The sequence below is a fragment of the Melospiza georgiana genome, chromosome 17, assembly GCF_028018845.1.
Source record: "Melospiza georgiana isolate bMelGeo1 chromosome 17, bMelGeo1.pri, whole genome shotgun sequence".
Taxonomy (NCBI): Eukaryota; Metazoa; Chordata; class Aves; order Passeriformes; family Passerellidae; genus Melospiza; species Melospiza georgiana.
In genome coordinates, this window is record NC_080446.1 from 11,272,006 (window position 1) to 11,296,115 (window position 24,110).

Consider the following 24,110-nt stretch of genomic DNA (forward strand, 5'->3'; position numbering starts at 1 on the left):
GATGTCACACAAATCCCATGGATATCACAGAAATTCAATGGGATATCACACAAATCCCATGAATATCACACAAATTCAATGGGATGTCACACAAATTCCATGGATATCACACAAATTCAGTGGGATATCACACAAAGTCCATGGATATCACACAAATTCAATGGGATATCACACAAATTCCATGGATATCACACAGACATGCAAGAGTTTAGGAACTACAGAAGAAATAATGGAATAAAAATGCCTGGAAATTTAAGATTTGTATTCTAAATGTCAAGCACAGGCACCATCTGTCTCTGGAAGTGCCCAAGGCCAGTTGGACAGGGCTTGGAGCAACCTGGGATAGTGGAAGGTGTCCCTGCCATGGCAGAGGTGGAACTGTATGAGCTTTAAGGTCCCTTCCCACCCAAAGTCTGGAATTCTTTGCAGTTTTTTTTTTAATTTCATTTCTTATCCCTGTCTGTGAGCAAGAGGTTCTCTCCACCTGTGTGCCAGCTGAAAGCTTCATCTCTTCCACCCCAAAATTCTCTGATTAATTGTCAGTTTTCCAACCCAAAGCATATGGCAGTCAGAGAATGAAGGAAACAAAGCAAATTTCTCCGCTGTCTTTTTGTCACCAGCTCTGCAGTTTTTAGTGGACCATCATGAGAATTCAAATAGAGGGAAAAAAGAAAGGCACAGAAAGTTCTCTCCATCAGCAGAAGCAAAACGTCATCCTATCTCTTCCCATCCTCAGCTCTCATCTGAGAGCTTTTATTCTCCCACAATGTTAATGGCTCTAAATCTTGGCAAGATGGAGAGAAATCAAATAGAACCAAAGGTCCCATATAGCTTCTGGACATTTTCTCTTCTCTTGTAATAGATTCAGCTCAACATCCCTCGCCCAACAATCACTTTCTGATGCTCTTTGAAGCTCTCAATATCTGGGCCCTAAAGCAGAATTAAATCATTTTGCTGCAGCACATAAATGGGTACACTGCCTACGCTTGTCCCCTAAAGAAAATCCTGGCATCTCCACGACTCTCTTTGTTTTTACAGCTTTTATAAAAGTGCAGGAGCAAAGCTCATGGGCTTTGTTCATACAATAAAAGGTTCAAGCAGGGCAGTTACTTCTAGCATGGTAAGTCTGTCTGCAACTTCCCACCATCCACAGTGGATTTCTGTGGTGGTGCAGACCCCAAATCCACTGCCCAGCTTTTCCTTCCTTGCTCCAAAACCTGTTACAGATGGGAGGGAATGATGGAAAGCTGGGAGAGCTCTTTGAGTTCTCCTGCCCCTCCTCTGCATGAACAGCTCTCAGGCCGGTCTGCAGTTTTGCTTTGCAAATGTAAGAAGAAGAGCAGGTGTTGGGGCTGGCAGTGTGATCCAGGTTTTCAGAGAGAGGCACGGTGTTAATGCAGCTCTGGGAGAGCAGTGAGCCAGTAAAACAGTCCTGTAAGCGTGCTGTTACCCACGAGGCTGTAAAGACAAGATCTAATCTGCTGTGATTCACTGAGCAATGCTACTCACTGCAAGGGCTTACAAACCCACATTCTAACACCAGTCTCTGAAGCTGCTGCTTCAGAAGTCAGATCAAAACCTGACTTTCCAATTCACTCCCCAGAAGGCAGGGGATTTGTTGTACAGGAGGGATAAATGATTAAATAAATAATGTTAATTGCTACATGCAGCCTTTTACCAAATAAACTGGTAGGGGCAACCAGTGCCTGCTCTGGGTTTCATCAGCCACTGCAACTGAAGTACAACAAAACAGCTCAGGGTATAACTGTGTTCCACCTCCTCTGCCAGGCTTTTGCCCAGTTTGTACCCACAGAGCACAATTTGTTATCGTGACCTGCCTGGAGGGAAGCACTGCCCTGCTATTCTCAGCTCTGCTCTCCATCCTCTGCTCTGGCTCCTGCCCTGACTCTACTCAGGGAGTTTGCCCAACTCACCCACCAGTGAGGTCTGGCTCCAGGCTCAGCTGATAACTCTGAAATAGTTTTACAAAATACCAGATGAATTACATGCTCCTTCCCTAGGCATCCTTCTTTTCTTCTCCCTTCCAAGCCTTCTCAATATCACTATTGTATATTTCTAAATTCTCCTTGCCGTCTTTTAAAAGAGCTCTTGTCTCCTTCTCTTCAATAAATATTTGAAGAGAAGAAAGCCCACTCCACCCTCTCAGCCCCATTCCCAAATCTTTCCCAACAGTCCTCAAACTTGAGCTCCTTTTCTGACACTTCACACCGTGCAGATTCTTGTTCCTTAGCTCTGATTACATTTTGCATTCCCTTATTCAAGTTCATCACCTCCTATCTGCACGGTTGCTGTATTTATATTTAGAGCTAAAAGCCTCACGTCACTCCTCGTTAGGCAACAATTTATCTTTGTGAACACCTTCTCTTTAGATAACATCCCATTTATCTTCCTTGATTTTGCTTCTTGAACTCCTCACATTTCACTTGGAGTTCAAGGTTTTCTTCATGACCATCTTCAACAGAAATGAGATGGAAGCTTTTGCACAGTTTTGCCTCTTTTCACCTCCTCTTTTGAATTATGCCAAGTGCTTCCTCAAAATAATACAGAGAAACAAATCCTTTCACATTTCCTTCCTTATATCATACCACAGCACTTCCACTTTCAATCTAGAGGTGGATGATTCATCTGTCTTAGACTCATACAATGGAGTTGATTGTATGGAGAGGTGAACAGAGGCTCTGTCTGGACATCTCTCTTTGCCACTGGGACACAGAAAGCTCACGGTGAGGTGGAGCTGAAACTGAGGGAGACAACTTCCATGCTGATTGAAACATTCCTGTACTGTCACTTCCATTTCCCCATGGATAAAAAACACTGGTGAACTTGGCGACCTTTTCACAAACCACACAAAGCCAGCAGCAGAACTGGGATCGCATCAGGGCTCACAAACTTCAATCTTCATTTCCAGATTCCTTCATCTTTACCATGGGGCCCCTGAACTGAGATGTTCTAGGTCATTCCCCAAAACTGGCACATGAATCACTTATCTCAAGGCTTCAGAGAGAGGAGTAGTGATGTGTGAGTTGAGGTTTCTTTTGTGAAGAAGCTGGGTTTTTGGGTCAGTTGAGGTGTTGTTTTGGTGGTGATTTTTTTATTTTTTTGTGGTTTTAAAAATTTTTTTAGTACATTCTATCTGTTCTACAAGAAATACATTTTTAACCCAAGAACAAAAATATAGTATGAAATATATCACTCAGCACAACTTAATTTGGCTCTCAGAGCATTGTATAGATTTTCCCAGTCATGAAAATCTATGGCACATTCATTTATATTCTGATTTCTTATTCTGATGGTTTCAAGCTTGGCTTCTCCAACTTGATTCAGCTCAGCAGCCCTTGAAAAGAATTAATTCTCATACCTCCTCTCCCCAGTCATTATCAGGAATAATGAAACACTGGTTAACTGTCTGGAGAGCTTCTGGAAAGCTCAGTTTTGGAGAGAAACTTTGGAGGAGGCTTCACAAATATCTGACAAAAACGAGGAAGGTGAGTTTAGTCTTGCTTTGAAGAATAAAGGTGTCCTAAATAGTTTTATGGACTCTTTCCTGCCCTGCAGTTCTGCTATGTATTGATATTCCTGTAACATCAACAGGAACTGACGACTGAAAGGAGTAAGCCAAGACATTTTAGTGCATTTTCAGTTGCCTTATTATGATCCTGAGGCAGAAGTTAAGCTTGTCCCACCCTTCAAACCAGCTCTAGGGACCAGCAGTGACTGCTCCACTGGCTGCTGACCACAGGCAAGGAGAAAACCTGGCCTCTGAGCCACGGCTAAAAGTCTGATCCATCTGCAGCTCCTCTCCTTTGTGGCCCTGGAAGCTCTGGGGTTTGCAGTGAAAATAGACAGAAAATGGACATCATCACATAAAAAGTGACAAAAGGATTTAGCCCTTGAGCTACAAACCTAAAGCAGGAAGCAAGGCAGGCAGAAAATGTGTAACATCATGCAAGGATGTTATGCAAACTAAGGATTAAAAAAACATGAAGTAAAATAAACCCCAGGAATAAAGCCTGTAACAAATGGACCGAACACACTCAGTATTGGTAGCCAGCTCCTGGTGAGCTTCTCAAACACACCCTTCTCCACAGCACACAGGTAAGATCCCCCAGGATGCCCAGTCCAATGTGAATTTACACCTACAGGAGATTATGTTTCCATATCTGTTCTTGTTGCGGTTCTCGTCTTCCTTGGCCGTATCCCAGGACGCCGTCTGCCCCTCGGGGAGTGCCTGCAAAATAAACAGTAAGGGAGGGTTCAAAACACCCGGCCAATGCCTTCAGGTGGGGGAAGAGACCTAAAGGCAAAAATAAAGGAGCTGCATAATACAGTAGCTGACCAAGGAAACACTGCTGGTGAGGAAAGGGCATCTCCACTATTGGGAAAAGCAGAGCTCGTGCAGACCATTTGCATCTCTTGTCTTCTCCTAGCCAAGAATCATTTTCCTCCTGCTACTTCACATCTAAAAAAATCAGGGGAATTTGTTTCTGGCTGCACAGTCACAGGTTAATCTCATTGCCCCTGTAGAACAAGACTTGGGGAGATTTCACTTACCTACACCTCTAAGAAAACTCAGATGGTTGAAACCCAGTGCTCAGCCTTCAATATTTAAGCTGAAAATAGAGTGGTTTCATCTATTTCTGTGTTAATAATGGGTGATGCAACACAAGCCATTTGCTGGATTTCTCTGGGGAAAGATAAAACAGCTCAGGGTTTTAGATCATGTATAAGAAAGGGAGGAAAAACAAGGTAAAGAATGCTCGTGAAGCACAAGAATAAACAGCCATTTTCCTAAAATCTGCTCTTTCAGATGATGGAGGAAGAGGGAAAGGAACTGGCAGCACACATTGCCACCGTCCCTGCAGCTCAGCCCTACAACTATTCTGCACACCCTCACAGGAGCCACTTTATCCTAGAGACATGTCCAGGAGGGATTTTCAAGGTAGAGCCTGGAAAGCACCAGTTGGGGATGGTCCTGTCTTTCTTGGAAAAAACATGGGTGAGAAGCCCCTCCTGAACTGCCTCTCCTCCCAGATGTACCCCCTAACACGATTCTACATCACTAAAATCATCATTGGAAGTTTTATTATTTCTTGTCCTTGGGGAATTACAGAGGGTTTATACCACAGTCGTCGTAGAGTCACATCTGCCTCAGCCAGCAGCGGGTAGTTTGACACAGCTGTGTTACAAAATGAATTTATATTCATCTTCACAAGCCACCCAGGTCTATTATGTGCCTGAATGCAATAGCAGAGAGACACAATTAGGATCTACAACACTGGAGTTACAATTAAACTTAATATGAGCAAAGCCCTGGCAGAGCAGATCGCTGTGAATTTCCTGCAAAGGGTTCCAGGACAGAAAATGTCAGGCACTGCAGCACTGCCACGAGCTCTGCTGACAGAGACAGGGACACCGAGTTCCTATTCAAAAGCCCAGGAGAAAGAGTAATAACTCCGTAATTGGTGAGGGCTTTGATCACACATATATTTCCTTTGCAGACTGTTGTTTCCAAAAAGCAGCTCATCTTCTGAGGAAAAACACCCAACCAAGAAATTCACACACAACACAAAAAAAAAAAACCTCTGAGTGAAAGAAAAGAGGTGAAGAAGGCTCATTTTCATCTTCAAAGAGCAAGGAAAAAGGTGCCTTATTTTTCCACTAATATCGAATTACAGCAGATTGACCAGAGAATGGCAACTGTCATTAGGTGCCTAATCAGAGCTATCTGAAAAGAAAAAGAAATAAAAGAAGATCCTTTCTCATGACTTCCACATGGGAGAAGCTATCTTGGCTGGAGAAAATATATTCAGGCCCAATAAATCCCTTCTCAACAAACCGTATCCTTTCATTTGATTTGAACATGCAATTCTCCACTGAAATTGATGTTTTTGTATTTGCTGATGGAGCCTCCGAAGATTTAAGAGGCCAGGATTTTTCATTGCATTCAATCCCACAGAAATCCATGCTTTCCAGAGAACTGACCAGCTCTGAAGGGAGGGAGCACAGCTCTGCTCGGCGGTGAACACAAACCACCTTTGCCCCTTACATCCCCACTTTTATAAACATCAGATGAACAAATTGGAGGAACTCCATGTACAACCCAAAGAATTTGCCCATGAGATCCCAAAAAATGCAGCATGAAGAATTGGAGCTACATTAAAAAAAAAAAGACAAGAATATGGATTATAAATTGGCTTGCATCCAGAAAATGAGGAGAATGGCTAATGCTTTGTTCCTTCAGGTTTTTATGGTGCAATAAGTATCTCTATAATTGTGAAAAGAGTCCTGCTTCTATCTGCATTATCATCAATGTTAAATCAGGACAGATCACTGGTATTTAATCCATTTTTCCTAGGAAATTCTCCCCCTTCTTCCTCTGACTTGGTAACAGAAGACTTTTAGTGTTCAAAAAAAAAAAGATACTTGATTTTTAAGCTTTTTCTACTTCTAAAACTGCCTAAACTTCTCTTAGAGAAGTTTTGTGAAATCTATATTGAAATATCTTCCCACTAGTGGAATTTAGGTTACAGTGAAGCTTTTTAAGCTAAATTGATCTAAATTTTAGCTGAAATTACAAGCATAGATCTCTCAAAGTCAGCTTCATCTCAATCAAGCTTCCTAAGCACCACAGCCCAGCCATAACTGAAGTGTTTCCATTAAACTGAGGCTCCCTGCAAGCCAATTTGAATTTTGGATGGATGCATTTAGTTAGCTTGCTGTTTGCTTTTAATTTAAATACAAAAAATCTAATCCTTCATTTTCACTGATCCACCTTAATGCTGCACTTTTGCTGCCAAACCCAACATCAAATCAAAGCCTTCCTGCTCATCCCGAAGTGTGCCTTGGAGCCCTGGCCCTCCTTCTGAAGCCATTCCCTTCTCAACAGTGGTGGATAAACTCTTCCTACAAATCTGATGGGAGCCAGAATTAAAAATTACCTGGGCTAAAAAACATAATCTGAAAACATAGGTATTTCAGCCATTCATTTTGCAGTGTCCCATCATAGCCCGGACCATCAGATCTATTCTTCAGGCCAAATGAAAATGTGTAGGCAGAAATCAAAGGGTTAAAGTCTAGGGGTGAATTCCACTATCTGAAGGCTCTCAGCACTAAGATGTTTGAGGAAAGGAGCCACAAAATCTAAAATAACTAAACAGTCTCAGTAATGCAGCAGGAGAATGTGCATTAGTGACATCCTAAATCATAATGGAAAATGAGTCTGGATAATTAAGCCTATTATCTCCTTAGCCAGTAATTGGTGCTTGCAATAAGTCTGTGGGACTGGTCCCACAGCTCCCAACAAATCAGAGCTGATATGTTCTGGAAAAGGAACTGGTGACATTTAAATGTGTCCTGTTTAAATGTTTATGGCTATTCCCAACCCCAAACAGTGCCATCTACACCCAGCACCGCTGACAGATTTTTCTCCTCTGTTCCTCTCGTTTTATCACTGAACAGAAGCAGCAGCCAAAAAGGCCCAAAGTCCCACTTTGCCCTCAGGTGCAGTGTGCAGCCCTAAAATAACACAGACAGGGAGTGCTGACAGATTCTCCCACTACTCACACCCGGTTAACACTCGTTTCACACCAGCACTCACACCCCTCACACCATCCCCTCCTGCTTCTCAGCTCCTCCTGGAGCTACCAGCAACATTTTTCTAGATGCCTTCAGCAAAACAAGCTGCCTGTGCTCACACGTGTAGGTGCAGGCATCCTTTAAAACAAATATAGAATGCAATTTCCAGGTTACTCGGCGGAGATGGGAAGGCACGGAGATAAGAGATTGTCATGTGTGACTGATATGCTCCGTTCAAAGTGATTTTTCATGAGAGTAAAATTATTTGGTAACATGTCACTAAACAGGCTGCAATTTATGCTATCAATTTGCAAAGTAAGTAGAAAATCAGCTCCTTAGAAGAAGAAGAAGAGAAAAAAAAAAGCATATTTGGAGGTGACACTGATATTAGTGTCTGAAAACACACTTTAAAAGAGACATCAAATTCTTTCTCGAGATTTTATCAGCCGCTCTGCAAAGCGTGTGCAAAGCCAATTTTGCAGCTCTGTGCTCCTGCAGATGCCAGGCTGAGCCCCCACTCAGAGCCAGCTCAAACCTCCCACCTTCCAGGAGCTCTCCTGCCCCCTGACACCCTCCCAATGCCATTTGGAGCTGAGGTGCTGCCTCCACCCCATCTCCAAACCCAAATCCCACCGTGGAAAATGCCTGGTGGGACGACACAGGGGATCTGTGAGCTTGTGGCATTCTCCAGGCCAGTCCTTGTGAAGAAAGGAATTCTGCAAAGCTGTGTAATGCCATCATCCTTACATAGGTCTGCAGACAGCACTTTGTGGGGAAGGCAGAGCTCGTGGAGCTGAGAGTTGCATTGACATTTTTCATGCTAATGTGCTATTTTGATAATTACCCATGCCAGCACCAGAAAATTACATATATGCCAGCACCTGTTTTTCTCCTTGAACATCAAGAACTGGGTCTTAGGGCATCCGTAATGGAGCTCAATGCAGTTTTGGGTACTCCTCATGGAAATGGAGGCCAAGGGGGGGCTAAGAAAATCTCCTCAGAGAATTATTAACCTTTTTCAATATTAAACAAAGCTCTTTATATAGGTAGCTTAATTAGCATACTTGATTATGGGGCAAGAGTGCCTAGACCTGGTTAACATACAGTTCCAGAAACATGTGCTATGACAGTTTTTGATGCCATATGATTAAAAAAGCACTCCCTGGTAAGGACCAGGAAAAGACAGGCTCCCAATTACAGCAAACCTCAGCACTGAGGACACAAACCCCATGGACTCATACTTGCAGGGTAGAAAAGTGAGCTGTTTTCATTAAGCAACTTATTTTCACAGCTGTTACATTATTTTTAAATAGTTTTAATGCCACTACGCATATTAATTTCTTATTGCCTTCCCACGAGCTTACTACATTCATTATAATTATCACTTGCTAGAGCTGAGTCTCACATATGTTTGATGCTATTTCCCTCTTCTGTTTTCTCTGCTCTAAATGTGTTTTCCTCTTCCAAATCATCCCCAACATCATGTCTTCTGGTCATGTGGATTATATTCCTGGTAATTCCAGGTTGCAGGGGGAAGAGGTGAGGGGAAATAGGGCAGCTTTCATTTTTCCAGCATAGGTTTTACTCATTGTTGATAGAGGATGTCAGTCAAGCCTATTCTGAGCCAGAGGTTTGATCATATTGGAAAATTTCACCTCCATTTAAGCTACACAAATACCTGACAATTGTGCATTGAGATCATTGCTCTGTGATTTCACGTGATCAATTATGGGAGAGAACTTGGAGCTCCCAAAAAATTCAGGCAAAACCCTTTCCTTTTCTCACAGCCTGGCTCACACTACTCAAGGAAAACATCCATGAGGAAGGGACTGTGGGAGTGCATGTTCAGCACCTGCTGAATATTCACTGTCTGCTCTTTATGGGACAGAGGCATGGGCACAGTGTCACCCACTTACTGCTGTAGTGATCACCTTCTCTTTGGAACTGAGGGCCTCCAAAGACTGACACTGCAAAACCCTGCCCTCAAAACCAGCATCAGAAAGAAAAGGATTAGGAGGGTGAATTAAGGAAAAGAAACTCTCAAAACCAGCCTCTCTCCTCTCCCAAGCTTCCACCCCTCATGAGTGCAACTTCCCTACTCAGTTGTGAAAAATGCCAATCACTTGTTTTTAAATTTTTAAGTTTCATAGTAATGAAATGGTTATAAAAATTGTAATATAATTAGAGTAATAATAATTTGGACAATTAGGATTAGGACAATATGAGACAATAAAAACAAAGAGTTATGGACAGTCCAAGAACCTTTTTCTGGGCAACAAAAGCCTGAAAAAGGCCCCACGTTAACAGAGGATTAACCCTTAAAACAATAGCCTGTTGCATATTCATACACCTCATATATGATGCATAAATTTCATTCAAACACAGGATTCTGTCTGGTCAGTGTCAGCTTCTTCCTCTGAATCCTGACAGCACCTTCAAACCTGAGCGAGGCAGGAAGAAGTTCATTTCTTCTGATAAGGGAGCAATAGATTCTCTTTCTCTGAAAGATTCAGGTGTCCTGTGGCTGCTATCTCACTGTGAGTCCTTTCTTTAAAAAAGTATCTTACATAGCATAGTTTCTATTTTAACATCATGTTACAACCTAAAACTATATTTAGCACACTACTTAACACACCATAACTTTCTAGCACAACACACATAATATTAATTTGAATATTTACGAAAAGCCAATCATAAAACATGCAACTTTTCTCACACGAAGAAAAAGTTCCTCTCACCTCATACTCCTCCTTGAAGCCATAGCCCTGTCCCCTCTTCATCTGGGTGATGTGCTGCAGCAGGTCTGCCACGCGGATGGCGGGCTGGAACTGCCCCCGGGGGTAGGACATCTCCACGGGCTCGCAGCTGCGGTACGGGTGGGTCTGGATGGTCAGCGTGGGCTGGGCCAGCTCCCCGTGGCTGCTGTCTGTGGGGACACAGCGCGCACAACAAGCTCTCAGCTACCCGATTTTCCCAGTTTCGTCATCTCTCTCTGTTTATTTAACACCACCCCGCAGGGCGGCGCGGGCAAAAGGAAGAAAAGAAATGAATAGAAAGCACAGGTTTATCTAAAACGCCAAGAAGGACTAAATCATGCTTGAATATTTTTTTTTGTGTCAAGCAGACAAACCCAAAAAAGACAAGGAGAGAGTGAACGGCCAGTCAGGCTAACAAGGAAATGGCGCATCTCCACAGCAACTCCAACAGAGCTACTGTCTTCCCAAACCTGCAAAGAACATGGCTCAGAGATACACAGAGATGATCTCTCAGAGATAAGATCCAGGCAGGATTTGGGGTGTACAGCATGAGATAACTGAGAGGGACCCCCGTGAACAGCAAGCAAATGATTAGCATTTCAAACAAGTCAGGATGCTCAGGCAAAGTCAACTGTTCTGCTAGTTCGGGCCTAAAATTTTGTATGTCAATGAGAAAGATGGAATATCATCAGGAAAAAAAAAAAACAGCATAAAAATATAGTTATCTTGTGTGCAGAAATTTAAATTTCGTATATGTAAACTTAATAGAAAAGCGGGTCATTTTGAAAGAAGTGGATTTAAAGAATTCTATCACTATGAAGATGGAATTGCAACTTCATATTCCCAGCAAAACTGTATGTACAACAAAATATTCCCAGTGAACTAAGAGAAAAGAAATAATAACTTCAATAACCAAACAATTGACTGTAACAATCTTTAACAACAGGAACTCAGACTAAATGAAAAATTCAATGACTTATCTAGCAGAGCTGTCCAAATTTAAGTATTTGGCCAAATATAGCAGTGTTTTGTCTAGGACTGCAGGGATCTGAGATGCTCATCTCCTTTCACACATAAAACCTGCATCAATTCCTTCTGGCCTTACCCAGACCAAGGTATTAGCAAACAGAAAATGCATCTCCCAAAGATTGTTCACAAAAGCCCCTTGAGCTTCCACACACAGGGTTTGTTTCTTACAGCAAGTTCACTGACAAAGAGCTGAAACACCACCCCTTGAGAGCAACACTGCGGCCACATTTTTAAAGGGATAAAGAATAAATCAAATTGCAATTTCAGGGCGATTTCTGTGAGGCAGAAATAATCTTGGAATGCTCTTGTAAACGCTGCTCTGCTTGAGAAACCACTGTGGTGTTTGGGCAGGGGCTGCCCATGTCCCTGCTGCAAAGGTGGGCAGGAGCAGAGAGCTGAGGGCATCCCAGCGTGTCCTCAGCACAGACATGGCAAACAGCAATTCAGCTGGCTTATTATTAGATTAGGGCAAGATGGGAAAGCAGGGATATGCTCTGTTTGGTAGCTGCAGGACGGTGAGGAGATGGGAATGCCAGCAGTGGACACTGCTGCAGGGCAAGCTCATCAGCAGTGGGACATCAACACGGCTGGGGGATGAATTATCAGAGATGCTGAACACAGCCTGCTCCTCTGAAATAAATTAGCACAGCGATCATCTGCTTTGAAGATTAGACTCCTGAATTTAAGGATTTCTGAGTCCCAGGTTCTCATAAACACAGTCACATTCCCAGGACACTCAGATTTACAGAACCACGGCTCAAGCAAAGCAACCCTCAAACACAAAATGTGAATAAATTTGGGATTTAAGGAAGAGTAACATCCAAAGCATTTGTATAATCATCCCTAATGCTCTGACTAATGACAGTGTGAGAACTCTGAACAGAGGGAATTTCAAGGCTTATTAATTCCCCTAGTTGGATTCGCTTTCCCAGTGCATCTTTGCTCCCCTATTCCCTATTAACCTCCTGTAATGAAAAGGAGAAGATTTTTATTGCGGACCATTTCCGACAGACGTACTATGCTTAATTTTCCATCATTAGGTTTAATACAAACCCAATTTCACAATTGGCTTCTCCGAGGAACCTGCAAGTAATGCCACATTTTTATCAGCCCCAATTAAAAAACATTACGAGATCCCAATTCAAGAGGGAGCCTTAAAACTAATGTGTGGTTCTGGTGCTAATTCGGGCAGGGCACACGCAGAGCACAGGCGACTTTTAAAATGGAGCTCAGATCAGCCAGCTGCTTTGCAGGCAATTACTAATTTCTCTCTTCATCAGTTCCTTTAATTCTGGTGTACTTGGCTCTCTTCTCAGAGTAATGTGTCACGGGGAGAGGTGAGAGCCAGGAAAGTGGTGGCTTGTTCTTTCCAGATAGCTTCCCTTAAGGTAGGCACTCATGGTGTGGAGGTGGGACTAAAAGAAGGTGCTCAGCAGCAAAGAGGGGTCTGTCTCTGGCCTTTGAGTCCATAGTGACAGCTGGTCTCTTTAGTCAATGAGATAAAAATTGGTGCAAGTCCCTCTGATTGTAGGAACAGCTCTTGCGGCACAGAAGCTCAGAATGGTTTGGGCTTGGAAGGGACCATCTCATTTCAATATCCCAGGGTGCTCCAAGCCCCATCCTACCTGGTCTTAGACACTTCCAGGGATCCAGGGGCAGCCACAGCTTCTCTGGACACCCTGTGCCAGGGCCTCAGCACCCTCAGAGGGAAGAATGCAAAGTGTGGTCTGTGGCAGCACCAAGCACTGTTTGCGTGCCTCACACAATCAGGTGATTCTGCTTGAAGAAAAGCACCACACAATGTGGGTCACCCCCTCTCCACCCTGGGACACACAGCTGAAACTGCTCAGGCCATCACCTCCTCCAGTCCTCTGTGACAAACACATCATACATGGCACCTGAGCTACCTGCAAAAAAATCCCAACCCCAACAACAACAACAGCGCTGGACTCTCAGTTACTCCCACCAGCATTTTATCTAGGCCTAGCAAAATATAGAGGGGCTTTTCTGGGCACAAATTGCTGTGTGTGAGCTGAGCTTAACGCTTCCATGTTCTGCTAATAAAGGCTGATGCAGGTTACACATTGTTCCCTCTCCATCTAATCACCCCAGAGTGTGGAGCTAAGCGTGGTAATGAGCGGAGAGACCAGCACCTCTCAGGATGTGTTTGCAGCAATTCTGTGAACAATTCAAAATGCAGGTGGGAGGGGAGGTAGCAGCACACTAATCTCTCACTAGGACAGTCAACCAAAAGAGTCTTTGGAGGGCTGGCAAACAGGCTTTGCTTTTCCTTCTGGGCGCAGCTATAAAGCACATCTCATTCCTTTTGGCACCATTATCACTGGGAAAGACAACAAAGGTTCCAGCTAAGTCAGGCTGCTGCTTTAATTGTTGTACTAAAGGCAAGTTAAAGAAGTTAAAGTAATTTTCCACAGTCCCTTTTCTCTGACTGCTTCTCACAAACGTTTCCCCGGTCCCCTGCAAATGAGAATGACTTTGCAGGACAAACTGGCCAAGACTTTGTACTAAATTTTTGGCAGTGCCTATAAAGCATGTGTGCCTTTGGTGAGTTTTCAGTGAGAAAAGCAAAACAGGAAAATAGTTTTTGTTCTTTTTTTTTTTTTTTTTAAGTGGGAAAGTTGCAGGAAATAATTCACTCTACTACTCAGAAACTACTAAATGTAGAGGATCATGCATCAGGTGTTTTTTTTTAAATTATATTTCATGGGCACATTTATCCTAGTTATATATCCTTTTGCTTTTGATAGGAACTCACCCCACCACATTTCACTGCACTCCAAAGATGGAATACCATTCCAAGAAATGATTCAAATTAAAACATTTCAGGAGGTGGTGATTCCATTCTGACCCCAAAAATTGTGGCAATGGTTAATTACCCTTGCTGACTAAACATTTCTTAATTGCAATTTGATTTTGCCTAGCTTCGATTGCAGGCACTGAATCTTATTATACCTTCTGTTAGATTAAAGAGCCCTCTGAGCATTTGTAATCCTGACCCGTGCAGGCACTGATCAAATCACTTCTTCAGCCTCTCTTTGATCAAGTAAATCAATTGAGAGCTTCTGAAGTCTCATTAGGGCAGGCTGCTCAGGGCCCCGGTTCCTTCCTAGAACAATCTCCAATTTTCCACAGTTCCATTTGTGCAGCTGTAAATAAGGCAGGTATTCTGCATGTGGCTGGGAACACACTGTTGGTGACAGGATTGCTTCTAAAATCAGCAGCTTGTGACAGCAAAGGGTGTTGCCAGCTTGTTTGTTAACCCTTTTCAGTGCCACTCTTACTCCCCCTATTAAGATGTCCTTTGCCAACTCAGATGTTTTGATTCTGGAAGCTGGCATTTTCATGAAGTGTCCCCACCCACTAAGCCTAATTTTCTTTCTAACTCCCTGAATTTTCTACGATTTTAAAGTCTTTTATTATCAGAAGGATATGAGCTTTAAAGTTCCTTCCAACCCAAACCACTCTGTGATCAGCTTGAGAGTTCACCTAACACCCTGAAATTTTGTAGAAGACAGTAAATTAGTGATTCCCTGTCTCTTACACAGTTTGGCCGATTGGGAAACTCTTCAGGTATCTTGGCTCATATGTTTAGTGTGAAACTGCAGATAAGCAAATGTAACAACGCTGACCTCACATATTCTCAAATTCTCCCAGCCTATGAAATGGTGATTTTTGTGAATGCCTTTGCAGGGGAAATAATCATGAACTTGCTGGGATCAACCCTGAGGTCTTGTTGTGCCCAGAAGTAACAGAGTGCAGCACACAGAGAGGAGCTGAAGCAGAGGTCACTTCAGTGGAATCTTCCCTCACCTGATGAGCAGCCCTGACAGTGAGTTATTATTGCTTGCCTGCTGCTGCACCACCTTGCGTTCTCTACTTTTGTGCTTCTCAGACAAGTAAAACAAATATGTTTGCCTCCACAGAAAAACTGATGAACTTCTCCATAAATGTCACAGATAAGATGAAGAGCAGATGAGAAATTAGATTGCCAGTGTGGAAGTGGCTCTGTATGATCAGAGCCCTGTGCAGCATCCCAGTGAGGCTGCTGGGAGGGGTCCTGCTCACCCAGAGCACCTTCAGGGATTAAAGCTTTTAGATGCTTTTATAGAGATCATTTGTTTTGTAAACACAGTTAGGCTGAGAAATTGATATCTGGGCACAGGGTATGATGTTGTCTCCTGACCAGAAAACTCAGCCATGCCTCTCACAACTAAAAGCAAAGCTGCACTCTTGTGTCATCTTCTACACTTCTCTCAAAACTTTTGCTTTAAGGCCCACCAATTCCTCCTGTGACTAAAGTGACAGGGCTATCATATCTGCTTATATTCTTTATTCTCTTAGCCTTGGCAAGTGATAAGATGCGATACGACATCCTTTGCACAAAATAAATTATGTTTTGAGTGGTGTTTGTGATGGATTTAATTACACACAGAGCCAGTCTCTCCACACTAGAGCAAAGGCTGTCAATTCTTTGACATCTTCCGAGGGTGACTAGAGCATGGCTAATACCTCTTCCCTCTACACCAGGGATATGGTGCAAGATGAAAAATAATTTGCTTTTTTGTGTGTGTCAAGGCTTTATTATATGATAAATACCCAGCTCTAATATTCTATCTACAATACCAACAGTGGTATGGCAAACTGAAGGCAAAACACCATTTATCTAATGATATCAACTGAGCTCTGAAAAGGCACAGTCCTTAACAAAGCCTTCTGACAGCAGGCTTGACAGAGCACAGAGGGTGCACCTTTCATTTCAAAGGCATGAAGAAGCCACATTTTAAAAAGTAGGTAATTTTTTTATAGATTCTAGAACTTTGTAAGGATTGCTTGGTTAACACCAAGCATAAGAGTATTCTAATCTTATAAGAGCATTCTAATAAGAATATTGAAGTATTCTAAGTGTATTCTAGCATAAGAGTATTGTGATCTTATGAAAACTACTACATACATTTTCTTCATCAGGTAACATAGAAGAAAATCCTGTTAAAGGTGCAAAGAAGATGCTTTGGTGAGGTGGCCAATTATTTGGGATTATTTGGTGGAAATATAAATGTGAAGCTCTTTGGATGTGTGGAGCTCACCAAGCCAATTCTGTCTTTGCCTCCTCAGTGAAAAGAGGCTGCCAGACCAACCCACCTTTCAGAGACATTCACTTACACCTGGAAAACATCTGCAAACTTCAAAACAGCACATGAAACTACAAGCCACTAAAGACTGGAAGAGAGGGGTTTCCAGTTCTGCAGGCAGGAAGAAACGTAAGAGAAATTCAGCTCAAGGCCCAGCCTGCCAAGATCTGAACCTTTGGTGCTCACTCTGCTCCTGATAAACCCCAGCACAGAAAAATGCTGGGAAAACCTCTCCCACAGCTCCTTATTAGAGGCTAGCTTGGCCTGGAAGGCTTCTGATGCAACTGAGCAGGTCAAACCATGGAATTTTTGAGTATCCATTGCATAAAAATCACTCATCCCACAGTAAAAATTCAGTGGCAGAGGCACCTGCTAAAGCAGCAATACTGGCTTCTTATCATCTTTGAGTTATTCAAACTAGACTAGGGGTGTACACACAGCAGAGTGGTTAGGGGTGGGCAAAAAAGCTACAGAATCTAAAATCCATGGAAAATTTCTATGTCTTTCTAAGCACAGCCAGTTTTTTGTCTCAGTCTCTGCATCAGAGAGCTCTCTCTGCTTGTTCTGCCCATCTGCAGGCACTAAAATCCCTGTTCTGTCTGGAGGGTGGTGACTCTTGTGAGGATCCTCATGAGCAGCTGGAACGAGAACAAGGCTCAATGTCCTTTCCTGCTGCCAGGAGATGCCAAAGGATGCAAGGGAAGGACATCCTGACTAAAATCCTTGTCCTGTCTGGAGGGTGGTGACTCCTGTGAGGATCCTCATGAGCAGCTGGAATGAGAACAAGGCTCAATGTCCTTTCCTGCTGCCAGGAGATGCCAAGGGAAGGACATGCTGGTTCCCCTGATGAGATCTCCCGAACATCTTCAAGAGATGCTGGACATGAATCTTTTCTCTAAAAATAATCCCTAAGGTTGTGGTACCTCATCTTCAAGTGAAAATCTACCTCATTTATTTTTTAGTGTTAAATAACACTAAAAAATAGTGTTATCTAACACTATTCACTATCTCTAAGTAAGGATGTTTGAGCAAAACATTTAAAATGCAGAGTTGTCCACAACTGGAAGAGAAAATGGTTTCACTAAAAACATTAATAAAAGAGCATTAATAAGGAATTGAGATAGAGGCAAATCCCAAATCTCCTGTATCTTCCATGTCACAGCCAAGCCTAGGGAGACATGCAATACTGCAAATATAGAACATTTATTAGCAGAAAGCATAATAGATGGGAACAAACGGTACTGAATTGCAGGTACAGATATTGGTAGTGGTATGACTAATCCCTTTTCAAGATATGTTTTTCTTCCCAGGGAATTAATATTAATAAACATCAAAAATTAAACTTCTTTTGCTCATACAGCCACATCTAACATCTGATGGATTTGTCTGAGAAACCAGAATGCCAAGGTTATAATTTGTCTGGAAGTCACAAGATTGAAATTTCTCCAATGTAAGGGGCTGTTTCACAGGCTGTTAAATTCAGGTGAAACTGGGACAGTGACCAGTCTGTGTAATTTATGTCTTTAAAGTGCTCTGTACTTAACTTCCCATGTGTAAAACAGGGATATCAATCCTTACACAGATATAGTGCTTAGTAGAAAATTGAAATATTTTTGAATACATAAGCACAAGGCTGGTTAGATTCTTATTTCCTCTTTTTCATCTATAAAATTTTGAGTTTTAAAAGTTTTGGGGGCTTTTGCTGTGGCAGGAGAAGCACAGAGGGAACCTGTTCATTGCTCCAAGAGTACCAAGAGTGCAGTTCACATCTTAATTCCATCAGGGCAGAGGGGGGAAAACAGCTCCCCAAAGAATGACCAGGCTTTTCCAGATGCCAGACAGACAGAGTTTGGTATCTTCCATCAAACTGCAGGTCAGGGCCTTGTTTCTAAAGTGCAGCCAAAAGAGAATCCTGCCTTTAGGCTTTTCTGCTGATGACACCGAGCCTCTGGGAAATGAGAGCAAACCTTCTGGGAAATGGACACCTTTCCTTCCCCACCCCATTCAGAGCATTTTGGCAGGCAGCAGGATGGATGTGTGTGTTATGGCAGCCCCTCCAAGCCTCTGTGCCAAGTGACAACCCAGGAACAGCCACTGGTTGTCATTTCTTCCAGGTCTAACTGTGGCCCCTCCGCATGTTCTGAGTGATGTTTGAAGCAGTCACGGCAGTTTACTGTGTCTGGAAGGAACATTTATTGTGGATAATCCAAAATGATAATTCCCACTGGCTAGATTCTGATCAGCCACACATCATCTTTCTGCTCCATAGAGTAAGAATTAATAAATCAGAGAATCAGAGAGGTTTGGGTGAGAAGGGAACTGAAAGATCATTCAGTTCCACCCTTTACCAGGGGCAGGGATACCTTCCACTGTCCCAGGGTGCTCCAAGCTCTGTCCAACCTGGCCTGGAACACTTCCAGGGATCCTGGGGCAGCCACAGCTGCTCTGGGCACCCTCACAGGGCAGAATTCCTTTCTGATATCTAATAGAGCCACAGAACAGTCTCTGCCTCTCAGGACCTCTGTTATCCTCTCAAATCCATACCTGACTGCCTGAAAGATTTAGCATTTAACCCTCAGCATACAGAACCAGGTGGATCCACTTCCCAAAACCCAGCCAGGAATTTCTCCAAATAACCTTTATCCACGCAACTTCACCCAAAACTGCAGCTCTCACCTGCTGCACATGTGCAAGTCCTCACTTAAATGTGCAACCCTTGAGGCAGGTCTAGCTGAGCCTCACACACAGCACAGGAGGGTGGTTTTAAATGGAAGCAGGGTAATTCAGAGTAGATACAAAGAAGAAACTGTCTATAAAAAGGTACAGGTTGCCCAGAGGGGTGGAAGATGCCTCATGCCTGGAACGTTCCAGGTGAGGTTGGATGGGGCTCTGAGCAATCTGGTCCATAGGAAAGTGCTCCTGCCCATGGCCTAAAGAGCTTTTAAAGATCCCTTCCAACCCAAACCATTCTGTGGTTCTGTGTCAGCTGCACAGGCACAACCAGCTGGGGGAGTGGGAAAGGGGCCCAGAACTCCAAATCTCATGGACAAAAAAACCCAATATATGTCACCATGGTATTTTCTGAAAAATCCCTTCACCGGGATTTCTTCTCCTGGCAAGATGAGAAGCCTCAGCTTCTCCATGTTTTGCTGCTCAAGAATGTGGTCTGGAGATTGTTTATCCAAATATGTGAATTGGTTTTAATTAGTGACCAATCGTGGTACAGCTGTGTCAAGGCTCTGAGGAGTCACGGGTTTTTATTATTCATTCTTGTTAAGCCTTCTGATGTATCCTTTCTCTTTCTTTAGTATAGCTTTAGTATAGCATAATATAATATAATATAATATAATATAATATAATATAATATAATATAATATAATATAATATAATATAATATAATATAATATAATATAATATAATATAATATATAATAATCAGCATTCTGAGAACCTGGAGTAAAATTCGCATCTCTCACCTCATCCTGGAGACCCTCACAAACACCACAAACATATCCTTGCAAAAATGACTAAACCTTAATTTTTGAATTTTTCTTTCCTTCGAAAGCAATTAACAGCAACAACAAAACACAAATGAAACAAAAGCTTTCTGATGAACCCACGAGCACAGGATTAATTCCGATTTTGGAGTGTTATTTTCATTTCACAGCGAGTGTTTTTGCTCTCCAGCTCAGCCCAGCACACCATACCTGTCCTCTTACCTAACAGCGTGGTCGATGGGACGGTGTCTGATGAAACTTTGAGATGGAATTCCGTTCACCCACACGACAGGGATTCAATGGAAATCAACAGAGGATCAACAGGAAAAGAAAAGTTACAGAAAATGAAAACAAGGTTAGCTGTGCCTCGCACTCGGAAGCCTCGGTCTGTTATAGGTTATATTGGGTAACGTACAAAAGCAAAGAAAATTTAGGAATGAAAGAAAAGTCTGGCACTAGTACCTGAGTAGTAGGAATTCAACATAGATTTGCTCTGAAGGGTTTTGCTTTGGACAGAAAATGAACAAGGAGAGGGTGATGCTAGGTAGGAAAGACATAAGGAAAAGACTTTAGACATATATTAAGAGAGAGAAAGAGAACAGGGAGAATGTTCCTCAAAGAATACAGTAATATGGGATATATAAGGCTTATCAAAATGAATTATATTTTTCATTTCAACATGCATATTACATTTATTACATTGTCATCATGATGGATTTTCTTTAATATAAGCACTCCAGACCCCAAATATAGGATTATAGTTACTGTAAATCAATGTGTTCCTAAATAGGATACACACAGAGCTACATTCATAGGTCTATATTCTAAATGTTCTTTTTTTTTTTTTTTTTAACCAAAAGAACAAACTTAGGGTTTTTTCTCTAAGAGGAAATTCCTCAAAAATGACCCCCAGAATACAAACTACAGAGAATCAGTATTGACAGTAAAATAAACCTACTCAAACACAGTGTACCACAAAAATACAGAGGTAGGGTAGCAATTTTTTGGTTAAAACATTACAACATTACAAGAGACTTGTTCTTCAACCCAGAACTGTTCATAGCAAGTCCTATAATCCCTTCCCCTGTGAGCTGGGTTCTGTCAAGCATCCTTGCCTTCCCCCATTGCAGCATTAACTTTCTCTGGACAAGAATCTACAAATTTCCATATTAATCAAATATTTTTTTTAAAGGAGGAAGGGCTCAACATCTTCGTGGTAGATTCTTGTCTTGATAGTAAATTTATGAGGCTGGTTTACACCTACAGCAGCAAACATGCGCATTCTTATGGTAATCCATCACTTTTGAAGGCATATTCTTTTGTTATCGCTCTGCATTCACTCTCAGAGTTACAGGCATTTATATATCTCCCCCTCAGAATGTTGGGAAACAAGCTAATACAAATCTCAGTACATCAGAAAGATGACAACAGATAACACAGGAAAAACTATTCCATAGCCCAACAGAAGTAGATAAAACTCAGTGTACATCAAAGTAATTTCAGAAGCAATTTTTTGTAGCTACGGAGCAAACATTGCTTTAAAATTTCAGGTTATTCTATGGGGACAACCAAAGAAGTCACTGGTCTAGGGAAGTCCATAAAATCAGAATTACTCCTGAGCAGTTTATAATCATCTGGTTCACGAACTCACTGTCATTCTGCATTCTCACACCTTATTTTCAGACCTACATAACTTGGAAACACATTAAAACAATCCAATTCCTCTCTGCTGGAGCTCTGCCCCAGCTGCCTTAACTCACAAAGTTCCTCTGCTCTGGGGCCTCTTGCACTTTGCCAGCCTAAATCAGACCCTGCTCTCCCCACACTGAGGGCATGGCCACGTTTCAGATAACATCAAATAAGATCTAAACACATCAATTGGTTTGCCCAGTGTCACAGGGCAAGGCCACACCCAGGGCTTGGGGCAGGACTCAAGTTTTTCTGGAATTTGGGAGTGTAAAAGAGCTCCTAGAGGCATGCTGCCCTTCCAGAGCTGCTGAGGATGGATTTACAAATAAACACCTCATGTCAGTGAGTTTGATTAAAGAGGTTATCAAATGAGGTTTATGACATGAATTTGTGTTTGTGACATGGGGCAGTCACTTTTAAATTCAGATTAAAAAGAGGGAAAAAACTCCAAATAAACCCAACAAAACCAAAAAAAACCCCAACCCAAAACCAAAACAAATTAAAAACTAAACAAAAAAAAACTAAACCAAAACAAATATCCCCCAAAACCCACCAACACAAAAGAGAAGTTTCTTAAAACTTTGGGGAACTTGTTTCTGAAATCAGTCAGGGTGTATAATGAGATGTATACACAGGGCTGCTTTCTAACTAGCATTTCTCACAGGCACTTGGGTTTGTAATCAAAGGAAACACGTCCAGAGAGGATTTCACATCAGGGTAGAGATTAAGACTTCATTAAAAATTCTCTTTGTGCTCCCTGGAGTGGCACGTGAGGCCACACAGATCCCTCCAGTCATGCAGAGTGGTGAAGGCTCCTTCCTATTCTGAAAATTATTCTTTAATTTTTATAATACTTCCTAAACTAGCAAACCCCACAAGAATCCCATGGAAGCCAGTAAAAGGGAATTTAGTACATTTTCCTTTTATGCCTTTGATAAAATGTGGGCTTGTCTTTTATTTTTAAATTATTTTAAGATTTTTTTTTACTAAAGGAAGTGTCTCATGTCCACAACCCTACAAGTCCTTAGACAGCATTTAGCAGGTCACCTAATTATGAGTGAAAATTATCTATGGGGCAGGAGTAAGAACTTCACCTTGCTGTGCTTGTCTTCTGTGAAGACCTTTGCATCTCACTGACCATAAAATCATGGAAGATTGTGGAAAGGTGTGAATTTTGATGGTTCTTGGTACAAATGGATCCCTTAATAAACCCTGAGTGCTACTTGCCTACAACACCTCCCTCTCATCTTCTTGTTCTCATAAGTGAAATCACACTGGCTTGGTAACTTATGGTAGTGGTTCTTACCCAGAACTCAGATCCCACTTCCAGAATGCTCCGCCTGAAGCATTAAAGCCCCTCCTTCATCTGTGTCCCTCCTGCAGGGTGTCTGCAGAGCTGTCTCCCCCCAAAATGGGATGTCAAACAGGTAAGGCATTAATTAAAGCACCTTATTAATCAGTCCCCAGCAAAACTGGCTGCATTTTAATGGGTGAAATGCTCAGAATCCAACAGCTCCTGCCAGAACCCCTGCAAGGATGCCAGGGTGGGACAGGGAATTCTCCTGGACAAGGCTGGTCCATGGCAGTTCATTTGAGCTGATCCACTGCTGCCCATCCCATCTCTGCCACACTGCCCATGATTTCTGTGTGCTCACAACCCCCTGCACACCCTTCTGGTCAGTGCAGACACTGGGGGGCAAATTTAGGCCCACTTTGTTTCCCATTTCCCACCTTGCTCCAGAATAACCCTGCCCTGAGCCAATGTCCACAGGTGGCTGTGCTGCTTCCCAACATTCCTGCACTCCAGGGAGCTGCTCAGCCACTGCCAGGGTCATCACCTGCCTTTCATGGAGCTGGGATATATCGATAGCTTAAAAAAACCCAAGATACTTGAGAAAATGACCAACTGTGACTGTTCATAATCCCCAGGTAAAAGCAGACAAGCTGAAACAGCCACAGACCAATCTATGTTTCACCAAACACCTTCTCTGGTTCTGTGGAGTGTCAGAGAGAGAGGCTGAGTAAAAAAAAATCTCTAGTTTCAACACCTGTATGTATCAGTGAAAATCCTGCCAGGATAACAACTAACACTGCAGAATGGGAAGAGGGATGAGGGGCTTTGCTTCAGGTCAGGGAAGATAAATGCACAATTCTCTTCCTCTTTTCAGCAAGACCTGGGGTCTTGATGCCTCAACAGAAAACACGGGGCTGATAAGGAGGAGGGCAGCTGTTCATTTTTTATCTCCCTTGTGGTGCAGAGCATCAGGCAGCACCTTGAAAATGGGATTTTTAATTGATTTAGAAATAGTCCTGTGTGGTGGCAGGGCAGGGAAACAGGGTAAAAAACAGCAGGAGGACGGGCAGGACTCACCCAGGAGCAGAGCAGGGGCCAAC

General features: G+C 42.6%; 1 protein-coding gene across 5 annotated transcripts in view; it reads right to left on the minus strand.

Moving 5' to 3' along the window:
* Nucleotides 1-24,110, minus strand: part of PTPRT (protein tyrosine phosphatase receptor type T) — a 491,783-nt gene that overhangs the window by 37,266 nt on the left and 430,407 nt on the right. For 2 of the 5 annotated variants that reach the window (XM_058036499.1, XM_058036500.1), the window contains 4 exons: nt 20,490-20,567; nt 20,250-20,285; nt 10,335-10,522; nt 4,162-4,249 (listed from right to left, as the gene is read on the minus strand). In XM_058036499.1, coding sequence (XP_057892482.1) covers nt 4,162-4,249; nt 10,335-10,522; nt 20,250-20,285; nt 20,490-20,567 — 390 coding nt within the window. The remainder of the gene's footprint in view (nt 1-4,161; nt 4,250-10,334; nt 10,523-20,249; nt 20,286-20,489; nt 20,568-24,110) is intronic. The other 3 variants (XM_058036502.1, XM_058036503.1, XM_058036501.1) reach the window with 2 other exon arrangements.